This window comes from Telopea speciosissima, chromosome 1 (assembly GCF_018873765.1).
Source record: "Telopea speciosissima isolate NSW1024214 ecotype Mountain lineage chromosome 1, Tspe_v1, whole genome shotgun sequence".
In the NCBI taxonomy this organism is placed as follows: Eukaryota; Viridiplantae; Streptophyta; class Magnoliopsida; order Proteales; family Proteaceae; genus Telopea; species Telopea speciosissima.
Window position 1 is genome coordinate 39572393 of NC_057916.1, and position 12185 is coordinate 39584577.

General features: G+C 38.2%; 1 protein-coding gene across 2 annotated transcripts in view; it reads right to left on the minus strand.

The window, feature by feature from the left end:
* Positions 1 to 1714: 1714 nt before the first annotated feature.
* LOC122649010 (eukaryotic translation initiation factor 3 subunit H-like) overlaps positions 1715 to 12185 on the minus strand; it is a 34805-nt gene continuing 24334 nt past the window's right edge. For both annotated transcript variants that reach the window (XM_043842356.1, XM_043842355.1), the window contains exons 6-12: positions 6085 to 6218; positions 5944 to 5996; positions 5146 to 5213; positions 4930 to 5031; positions 4729 to 4796; positions 2546 to 2698; positions 1715 to 1842 (exon numbers count right to left, since the gene is read on the minus strand). In XM_043842356.1, coding sequence (XP_043698291.1) covers positions 1779 to 1842; positions 2546 to 2698; positions 4729 to 4796; positions 4930 to 5031; positions 5146 to 5213; positions 5944 to 5996; positions 6085 to 6218 — 642 coding nt within the window. In that variant the 3' untranslated portion in view covers positions 1715 to 1778. The remainder of the gene's footprint in view (positions 1843 to 2545; positions 2699 to 4728; positions 4797 to 4929; positions 5032 to 5145; positions 5214 to 5943; positions 5997 to 6084; positions 6219 to 12185) is intronic.

A 12185-nucleotide genomic window follows, 5' to 3' on the forward strand; every position in this document is an offset into this window, starting at 1 on the left:
AATGTTCCATCTGAACGGTTGTGAGTTGTTCACATATGCTCACATACGTGAACATTCACCCCCCTCAATCTCCAATGGATGCAATAGAGAACTAATGCACTGGAAATTGAACTATCTGATTCACACCACGTGTGAGAACTGGCCATGGGTGTTTTTCAGTGTCTTTCTTAATAGGGAAAGATAACGCACGCTACATGGTCGCACCCTTGTACCCAAACACAGGTCATGTGAAATGACCGTCATGCCTTTAAGGATTTCCATATTTTTATGGGGGTGTGATAGTCATTTCGTGCGTCGCTTTGTCAGAACACAGGGGCTGCGTGTCGACCAGGTAGCATTTTTTCTCCCTTCTTACCTCATCTCTGCTTTTTGTTTGTGTTGTACATTGGGTTCGATGTTCTATCGTGTGGGAGGCTGATTTGGTGGCCAATCATTCTGCATAGATCTTGGGTTTCTTCCTAAACCAAAACCAATGTCTACTAGCTTTTTTTTTTCCGGTGAAAATGTTTCTCTTGCACTATTGCAGACTTGCAGTTGCAGTAGAAGCTGTCATTGTATTCACATCAATCTTGTATTTGGTCTATATTTTTGAATAAATTTTAGGTGTAACATATTTTAAAACGAGAAAATAGAGAAGAATCGGGGGTTTCAAAATATATCCAGACCGAGAATCTATTCCGAAAATGCATACCAAAAACTGCTCTAAAATGTATATGAAAATTCTAATGTTCCAAATTACAACTTTTGTGTTTCTGTTATTTTGGAATACTTTTGTACCAACAAATATCGTATGATAAAACCAAACAAAAATAAATACTTCTACTGGATTGCCTACTAACAGAAATATATCCTGTTAAGTAATGGTGCTGGTGCAACAATGGTGGTGGTGGTCGTGACGGCAGTGAAGAATGAGTTGGTGTAGGTGGCTATGGTGGTAGAGGTGGATGTGGTGGTGGTAGAGGTGGAGGTGGAGGGGGTGGCCACTGTGTTGGTAGCAATGGTGGTGGTAGTGGCATTGGTGGCAGTAAAGGTGGTGATCCATGAATATTAAATCTGTCATCATGCACATTTTTAGTTGGATGTGGCTGTGGCCATTGTGTTGGTAGCACATTTAGTTGTTTCTCCAAACAGTTCCAAATGTGTGTATTTGTTTTTTGGGAAAAAGTTGTGTCCGGGAGTGTGGCCTACGCCAGCACTCCCATGAGTCTATCTCTCTCCTCCCCCTTGTTTTATGGAAGAGAGAGATAGACACATGGGAGTGCTGGCATAGGCCACACTCCCGTACAGAAAACTGCTTCCCTTGTTTTTTTAACCGGATTTCATTAAAAAAAAAAACAAAACAAAACAAAACACAAAGATCAAAAGTCACATACATGTTCTGTTCCAAACGTGTTCCAAAAAACAAACAAAAACAACAGAAGTAATTAATCTAACCAATTGAAAAAGAATAAATCCACTAATTCAGGCTTAGTCAGCTACAGCAGTCCTTCTAACCCCTGCATTGACACCTAGAATACGATGCACTGGTACAGCAGCCATTCTAAATATCGAGAAAGGAATGGGGAGAGAGAGGAACATTAAATCTCTGTAGCAATAATAAAACGGACATAGATTATGGCATTTCACTACTAGATTGTTGAAAACACTCGTATCTCTTTAACATCTCCAAAATTGCTTGAAAGGTCATAGGTAGAACAACCTGCCTGTATTTTTGGAATACATTATCGAGGAAGGCTCAATGTGTCTCCTAGTTCCAGAGAACTAAAGCATAAATGCAGTCATGGACTTTTCTCATGTAAAGCCTTCATTAGGTATAATCTGTTGAAGCTCTGCCCAGCAACCCTGTAAAGTAGAATCACCCATTTCATATTCCATCAATAAGTGAGGAAGCAGAAAAAAAAAATCAATCTCTAGTATTCATTATAAATAATATAACAGCTATGAATTAAATGGGAAGAAGACCAAAAAAAAAAAAAAAAATTTGCAATCCTTGTTAACACAAGTAATACCAATCCTAACTAAATGGGTCAGCTTCACAAATCCTTGTTTTTCCGTTAAACCCCATTCAAAGTCATACTCTACTAGTCAAAATCCCAAGTCATGCATGACTAGTATCCTCGTGAATGTCATGAGCTAACGTAAAGAAACCAGGCAGATTACCAAGTTGCATGAGCTAGGTATAACCTACATCAAACCCTTTGAAGATCAAAACAATAAATCCATTGAATATGAGTAGCTCAAGAGGATGCTGTATAGCAATCACAAATTTAATATGATGTCCAGATCAGGCTAATTACCAAGTAGCAACAAATAAAGATACTTCCCTGGCCTCAATCCTATCAAAACATGAAACATGACGGCACAGCAGATGTGACGGCACAGCAGATGTCTGACCAATTTACACCCCCCCCCCCAACAAAAAAACGCTGGCCAGTTCTAAGTTATCTTTAAGGCTTAATTATTTTTCATGCTTGGGTTGTGTAGCAAAAGAAGGCAGATAACAAGATATCATCATAAACACCCATTTTTAACATATCAATCATACCCATTGATTTGGTTGCAGTAGTTCGCAATTTGATTTGTTATCAGGAAGCTATCCAATCGTGATGGCTCAGGAACTGGCTTAAAGATAGGGTTTGAAGGATCCTCCTCAGGCAATAGTTCCTCTCCTGCAGCTTTCCGTGCCATGTTCTCAGCCCTATAGAAAGGAAAACCAAAAATGGCATTATAAAAAAAATGTGCAAGGCTTTAACCACATCACCTCTACATGCTTTTATCAAGGTTAACAAAGGAAGAAATAACAAACAGTTTTTCATCAGTCATAAATCATTGAATTGGAGGATAAATGAAAAGAACCCTAACTACTAATCACGTGTATAAATAGGTATGAAGTCCCATACAATGGCAGCAACAATACAAAAATGCCAGAATAGATAACCTAAAAAATGTAAAGAATACTATCCCCAAGTTTCACATTTCAACCAATGCCTTCTTTTATTGGAAAATTTACTCTTGAAAGCTAAATACTAACACAAGTCATTATATATCCTGTAAAATCTGTTTGTTAACACCGGTTCATTTTTTTGTTCCTGGAAATGAACCTGGACAAAAAAGTAGCTGAGATTCTGAAACAGAAGCTCCAATTTGGAACTTCTCTATTCCAGAAATAAAACGGAGTAATAAGAGGGTGGGGGTGTTTGACCTATCTCCATGACTCATCTCCACGAGACAACATCTCCACCCCAGCCACCACCTCCAAATTTTTGGGTATTCAATGGCATTTTTTAAAATTTATCGAAGTTTTAGAAACAGAAATTACTGCGCATAACGTGTTTTTGTTTCTTTTCTGGTCCAGAAATAGAATTTACTGTGTTACCAAACACATTTTTTTTTTCTCAAGAAGTTTGGCCCAGTAATAGAAATACAAGAAGTTATTTCTGGAATAGAAACATGGCCCAGAAACAGAAGTGTTATCATGCAGGACGCTTGTCTCCTTGGTGACTAGGTGGGGGGCCTAGGCGGCACCTAGGCGACTAAGGCATGCATATACCAAGGAGGTTTTAGATTAAATATTCCTTTCCTTTAAGATGTAATTTTGAGCGGGTATAGATGCAAAATGAAAATTTTATTTCTTTTATTTGTGAATATCTAGAGGCAATGAATAAAATTAAAGACTCTTCTTTGGAGTTATATTTTTAACCTGTTTTGCTTCCACTTTGATGTTGACAGCAGAAGAGGTGGTGGTTGCAGCATGAGTTCTAGGTACGTACCTCCTCGTCCTATGATGGCGGTGGACAGTGGTGGCAGTGGCTGCCACTGCAACCTTCTCCCCATTTTTCTTCTTATTTTTCCATTCTCTTTGTTTTTTCTCCCCATTTCCCATCTTTTCCTTCCTGTTCCCCCCATTTCCTCTACATTTTCCCCATATTTTGGCTGGCCACCTTGTACAATATGGCCACTGGTTGCCCAGGCATTCAAGAAACATCTTGCCTAGACGACTCCTTGACAACTATGCTCTGATGAGATTGATTTCCAAAAAATGGAAAATTCTGCTTCACTAGGCAGATACATCTGAGAACTCACTTGCAGATGAACTTGCTAGAGGAGTGGACAAACAACAATAATACAGACTCCTACCCTATGATGTAGTGCTCTCTAGTTCTCGACTGTGTCCTCACTCTTATTGTTGTTGTACATTATCTTATAGTTCTACTGTACCATCAGTTAGTTTCCTTACCTAATAAAGTTTTTTTGGGTTATTTATCAAGTATTAATTACCTTATTTATTTGCCATACCTTAAAACGGAGCGCTTCAAATGATGCTAGAGGCAGCTGAAACTTGCAACTCCCAACATCAACTTAAGGCCCTCCAAGCAAAGGACACTAAATATCACTGACAATTCCAAGCTTCCAAGCAAATGATTCACCCTTAGATAAATAAAGCAAAAGGGTTCTTGCACCCTTTAAAAACAAGAGTCCCCCTTTAACCCACATTACTTTCTAGATCACAATTTATAGTGCACAACTAAAGGTTGTTACAATCAGCACGAAAGTGCTTCATATTTTGCAACCGCCAACCTGTATTCATTCAGCAGGGCCAGTAGCACATTCATACCCCTCAAATAGGAATCTTTCGGCTAGATGAATGTGAAACAGCAACTAATGATGTACCACTTAAAACCCCAATAGAAAAGCTCTGATGGATTGACTTATGTGCCAATTAGTTACCTCCTCTTTTGGAGCCATGTCTGCTGCTGCGCTTGCTGACGTGAAAGGTTTCGATAGTAGAATTGAAACTGCAGGGACAAAAACATTTGTCATTGTTCCAAACACCTGACCATAAGCTCACCACTGGGGGGGGGGGGGGGGGAGGGGGGAGGAGAATAAGCATAACAAAGTTTTGTAAGAGTAAGCAAACAGAGTACTAGCCTTCTGCTGCTCTACTGACAAATCTTCCATGCACTCAATCAGAAATTCCATGTTCCTCTCCATAAATGGAGTAGTTGATAATTGTAGACGATCATAGTCACACTGCCTCAGGAATCAGATGACATAAAGTTAAATGGAAAGAACAAAAAGGTAATCAAAAAAATCAAGAGGATGAATACTCATGAAGCTCTCAAAATTTTATAAAATTTATAAAACCTGAGAGACAGGTGAATCAGCTTCCAGCTCGGTCATGAAGGCACTGATAAGAGCAGAATTCGAAACTTCTGTGGAGAATTACAAGAAGCATAAAAACCCATACAAAGACTAATAATTAAGGGAAAAAAGGGTACTTCATCAACAACCAATTTGGGGCAAAAAGAAATTTTCTTCTGAACATAGTTGTCACAGCATTCCCAAGGCGTCCACACGCCTTGGTTGCCTAGGCGAGCACCTTGTTGGTGTCGCCTTGCATCCAAGACCCCTCCAATGCCTTGAGTCGCCTAGAAGCCGTGATAACTATGCTTCTGAAAAGTTGCAACTTCCAACAGCATCAGAGAAATGCTATCGATCGACATAATGATGAGTAACTGCTGACTCTTTTATAACATGAAGCTTTGTATCCCATCACAATTTCATGTACTTCACAATGGTAGATGGTGTACTTAATCAAACCAGACTGCCAAAAAGGTTGATGACAAATAGTTCTGAAGCCATACAGAGTTGACAACAGTAGATTCCAATTGTAAGGTATATTGTTCTTTGGAACTTGCATTTTGTTTTCGAATACCAACTGAAATTTCATTTAATTCTATGTCGAACTGAGGATAAGGATTACTGAGCACTAAGAGTCAGGGTAATCAATCCAAGAGTCGGCCTACAAATAGGTCTCTGGCTTTTTTATGCATGACAACCAAAACATGACACAGAACCATGTGCACAATTCAATACCCAAAAAACAGAGTCAGTGAGTACACAAATAAATAGTCCAAGAAGCAATGAAGAAGTGTCATGAACGTACAGGAATCTCCTCAAAGATATCCACCCACGTCAAATTTTTTTCCCTCAACCTATTTGAGCAAAGGACAACAACATGAGATTCAAAACGGACAGTTTTCTTCCATAGATTAACATCGTAACAGAACCAGCACCACATACTTCTCTCCACTAAAATTGTTATTGCGGTGAAGGTCCATGAAAGAATCAGAGAGCTTCAAGGCCTTGAGAGCTAAAACCCCTTGATTGGAGCGTGAAGGATCATATATAATGCACACACACCTCCTTATGTTCTCCTGCAACATATCAAGCAGAAGTCAGTAGCTCTTCAATAAATGGAACAAGACCTGTACCAGAAAGTAAAGCATCAAACTCAGACCATACGAGCATTACAGCAGAAAAGATGTCTAGGGTAAAAACAAAAAAACTTACCAATCAAAAGTAGGGATGTTTCTCAGCTGCAAGTAAATGTGGCAGATGCTAACACAACTGCGTGAGACACTCAGATAACCCAAATAACAGGATTTAATGTATTCAATTAATAACATGGGCACTTTGAAAAAATTTACCCTATGAGACAGAGAGGTAGCAATGCTGTAGTTGCAGTAGTTGAGGATAATGATGATAAAGAGTTTTTCAGAGCCACATCCACCTGATGAGGATGAAGATGAGCTCTATGATGATGAACCTATACGCAATGATTGCTGAAACTATACGCAATGATTGGTGCAGACACTATATTTTCTACACAAGTATGTTGAGTGGTCCGAAGGTGGCACAGGTAATTGTGGACAGTGGTAGTTGGGTCAATGTAGCTTCACAAGCTTTCATTGACGATAAGCTACAAACAGAAAAACATCCTCAACTCCACAAAATTTCCCTACTATGGTAACACTCAAGAGGTAAACCAAAGATGATTAGTTCCACTCAAACTCCAGGAATATGAGAAGGTGTGGTGTTGTGTGATGTAATCCCAATGAAGCTTACAGGTGTTTAATTAGGCCAACCACTGTATGAAAATAATGTGTTGTTTGGTGGAATGAAGAATTAATGAATTTTCATATCTAATGGAAAGCAGCTTGTCTTCATGATGGATGAACCCCAGGTTCAGATTACACACCCCTTTAACAAGATCCCAAGTAAAACCCAAAACAAAAATGGGTCAACAATAAGGTCAAAAATCAACCTTCTCAGATGGGGTTCAGGTCAAAGGTAGGATGATATTAGGTTAACAAAACTTCAAAAGACTGCGATAATTCAACATCCAAATTTAATCCAATTGGAAAAATAGTGAAATCTGAAAATTAAATCAGAATATACGAGAACTCTAATTAATATCAATAAGAAACTCAAATGGATACTAGATTCTGGTGGATTGTAATAGTCCAATAGGGAACAAATTCCCAAAAGATATTGATGATCAAATGGTCAGATTAAGATTAATTAACAAAAGAACAAATCTGGACAAATATAAGTGCAGAATTGGGAGACTCTAAATTATTCCAGATCAGCAGACCCGATGGTTGTACCAGGTCTTGGTCGAAGGATGAATCCTCCTAATGGATGACATTCTACAAATCTTGTTACTAACCAATGGTAAAATTAGATTTACTTTCAAATCTTAGGTTGTAGAAAATTAGACAGAAACAGGGCATCCACCAGTAACAGAACTCTGCAATAAATTACACTTTAAACTCAATTTATCAAGTCGTCTAATCAGCATTGAACCCTCTTCTCAGCCACAGTTTAACAGTAGAAATAAAACCAGAATAGAGTGATTCGATCTTACCAGTACAGCAAGCTTATGGAGGAAAATAAAGAGCTGGAAGATAGGATAACAAACTGAGCTACACTAGGAAAAAAATAAATAAATAAAATAAAGACCAGAATCCTACTGATCTTTTGACCACTCGCCCCTACTGAATCTGAAAGCAATGCTCCATCAAAAAAGACAACCAAATTCTTTATTCTCAAAATCGTATCTGCCCTTTGGCCTTACAATGTCCTTAAATAAAAGCCAAGTAAACTCAATTTTCCTAATAGGAAACTGAAGGACAGTTGTACAGCAAATAGGAAAAAGGAAATAAAAACTAAAAGAAGACTCTCCAACGTGGGGAGTCTTTTTACAACTTAAATATAAAACAAAAGAACTTAAAAGAAATTAAAATAAATAGCTATAAGCTAGCTCACAACTCGGACAACCAACAGGCCCACTAATTGGCTTTAAAGGCCTATGTCGTGCAGGACTTAAAAAGGCTCATATCTTTATAAGCTGCTGGCCACTAAGGCCTGTTTGGTTTTCTTCTTTCTTCGGAAGTAAGTTAAAAACTCCCCTACACCACTTCAATCCTATATACATCCCACCAGCTGAAAAGGCCAGGCGACATGATTAAAGACCAGCAGAAAGCAATCGGGTAAGTACATGGTTTAAAGTATTGCACCGTATCGTTTTATCTCGGCCGATACGTATCGGTATTACAGGGAATCGATATGATACATAGTTGTCAAGGCGGCAAGGCGGCAAGGCGAGCCAAGGCATTGGAGGGGTGTCTAAGCGCTTAGGCGACCAAGGTGCTCCCAAGTGTTATTTTTTATTTCCCCCTTTTCTAACATTATTTAGTATGCCAAAATATATACCTTAAATCATCAAAAAATAAATATTAAGCCTCCTCAAGTCATAAAAAATCAACATTAAGCCACATCAAGTCATCAAAAATCAACATTAAGTCACGTTAAGTCATCAAAAATCAATATTAAGCCACATCAAGTCATCAAAAATCAACATAGAACTAAAAGACAACAGAACTGAAGAAGCAAGCTATTGGAAGTTTGAAACAATCAAACATACATTTGGTTTATACTAGTCTCACGTTTGGCTTATAATGTTCTTAAAAAATATAATCTTATCTATAAGTAATTAAATTGCTCTCGATTTAGAGAAATGTTCTTGTTTTTTAAGAAGTTTGCCTAGTCAGATGATTTTATTTTTACATGAGACTTTTAGTATTAGGTAGAGCACAAAACCAGCTTTCCAACAAATCCAAAATTGCTTAAATCTGATTTATATTGAAGAAGTAATGTTCCGGTTAAACCTTATTTGGTATGCACGAATGCCGTCAAAATTGCTTTGAATGAAAATATTTTTTTAGATATCAAAACAAATGAATATTTTACCGCACTTTTGGTTTTTAGCAATGCTTTACCATATTAAGATTTATAGAAATTTTATATTTGAGAAAAACTATAGCATTAGAAAGTTGAAAATTTCACCTACAGTCGAAAATCCAGTTTTTGTTCTTGTTCTAGAAACCAGAAAGCACCAACAACACCTGGAAGGACAAGTTTTCACCCAAAACTTCAATTTTGTGGCATCTTTCAAATTTCATGCTTGGGACTTTGATTCATTGCTGAAAAACGAATCAAATCAAGGAAAAAAATTGCACTTTGGTTGAATCAAGAAAACAAACTTCAATATTGCTTATTTATATTGTTCTTGCGCCATAAGTGTATTTCTATATGTATCTATAGCGTGCGATACATATCTCCGATACGATATGATACATCTCTTAAAATCACCCCACCGATACGATACGCAATACTTTAAACCTTGGGTAAGCAAGTAGATAGAAAGAAGCAAGATAATAAGAAGTTGTTAGCTCTACCACAGAAGGGGCTTTTAGAGTCCAGCAAAGATACAACACTCGTTTTGACAAGGATAAGCTACAAACAGAAAAACATCATCAACCCTACAAGGTTTCCCACCTCAATGGTAACACTCAAGAGGTAAACCAAAGATGCCCCGTTCCATTCAAACTCCAGGATTACAAGGAGGTGTGGTGTGGTGTGATCCCAATGAAGCTTATGGATGAATTATTAGGCCAACCACGGAAGTATGAAAATGATGTGTTTGTTGGTGGCATGAAGAATCAGTGAATCTTCACATCAAATGGAAAGCAGATTGTCTGCAATCCTATAAACATCCCAGCTGAGAAGATCAGGCAACATGCATTAAAGACCAGCAGAAAGCAAATGGGTAAGCAAGTAGATAGAGAGAGGCAGGATAACAAGAAGTTGTTAGCTCTACCACGGAAGGAGCTTTTAAAGTCCAGCAAAGATACAAGACTCATATTGGCTCTAATCACAAGGGAAGTAGCCCTTCAGCCTGAGGTCAAGCTTCCTAAAAGCTAATATGAGACTTAATCTCGGACTTTTCAGAGCTAGTACCAGCAGAGTTAGCCGATGAATTGCCTCCTATCATATGTATGAGATACAGCGTGCCATCGATTGTACTGCAAAACCTGCCCAATTATAGATTAAGTCCTACAAAGCATGCAAAGTTGAAGAGTCAGGTAGACTTGTTAAAAAAGGTTTTTATATAGGAGAGCAAGAACCCTTACGAAGTACCAGCACTATTCATACGGAAAAAAAAATGGTTCTCAACATATGTGCATTGATAGCATCAACAAGATCACAGTGAGATATAGATTTCCCATCCCACGGCTAGAGGATATGCTCAATATGCCGTCCAGAGCTAAGGTCTACTTTAAAATAGACCTTAAAAGCAAATACCATCATTCACATCCGCCCAGGTGATGAATGGAAGACTACCTTTAAGATGAAGGAATGACTTTATGAGTGAAAAGTTATGCCCTTTGGTCTTACCAATGAGACCGGCACTTTCATGCACATTATGACTCAAGTACATTGTCCTTCTATTGGAAAATTTCTAGTTGTCTATTTTGAAGACATACTATTTGTAACAAGAACACTTATTAGAGAACCAGAACCGAGAAAGAGGAGAAGAAGAAAATGGTGAAGAGAAGAGAGTTGTCGAATATAACAGTCTCCCTCACCTTGTATCTATTTATACTAAACTGTTACATTAAAGGGGAACTCTTAATCATATTAGGACTAACTCCTAATCAGATTAGGACTCCAAATTACAATAGGAATAGAAAAGAACTTAGAACTAAAGTAGGAAACTAGAACTAGAGACTCCAACTAGGACTAGGAAAATATAACTCAAACATAAACACAAAATAGGAGAGACTCCTAAGGAGGAAGGGAATCTCGATTCTAATCGAGATTCCTCCTTCTCCTAGGAGCTCGATACACTTCAACACTCCCCCTCAAGCTGGAGCGTACAAATCACCTAGACCCAGCTTGGAACAACTCCGATGATACGTAGGTCCAACCAACGGCATAAAACCAAGTTGGTTGGTAGTAGAGACAAATGGAGTAGCAATTAACTTCTTCATAATAGCATCCCGAATAAAGTGACAATCAACCTCAATGTGCTTGGTCCTCTCATGAAATACAGGATTACTAGCAATATAGATAGCGGCTTGGTTATCACAAAACATCTGGAGCTGTTGAGTAATGGGAAATCCCAACTCCTGGAGCAAAGACTTTACCCACATCAACTCAGTTGTAGTATGTACCATCGCTCGGTATTCAGCTTCAGCACTTGACCGAGCAACGGTGGTTTGTTTCTTGCTTTTCCAAGTGACCAAATTACCACCCACAAAAGTACAATAACCAGTAGTTGAACGCCGATCACCATCAGCACCAATCCAATCAACATCAGAAAACCCAACCAGATTAGCATTATGATTAGGTCGATAAATAAGACCCTTACCAAGAGCACTTTTTAGATATCGCAACTCTGCTCTTTGATCACTTCCACAAACGCAATACCACGTTCGATGAGTTTGGTAAAAGTAGTAATCCCGACCGGAATGTCTGAATGGTTCCGTAGTCGCCCTCACAACCCCTATTTATTTAAGCTAACCACTAATTATCATTTAAGGGTCTTCTCGTTCAACAAAACTGAGAGGTGGGCGGGGGTATGGTGGTTTACCACATTGGAGCTTCATAAAAGCTACAGAGATCAGGAAGAAATGGGCAAGCAGTATCCCAACAAATTTTCTTTGGACATTACATTAATTGACTAATAACTCCAATGGCAAAGGATATATCTAGGCGAGTGACAGTAAGATAAATAAGTTTTCCAACTAATCTTCAATAACGATTAACATATGAAAAATCCTCTCTCAATCAATGTTCAAAATCTTGCAAAATCTCGATCGAGATTTCGGAAATTTCGGAAATTTCGAGCTGCTCGAAACGAAATGCAAGTTTAAATAAAAAAAATACAATATCTCGAGCGAAATACTCGAAATTTCGTAATATCTCGAGATTTTTCCAATATCTCACGAGATATCGAATTTTTCGTCAAACCACTTTATATAAAAGACACCATT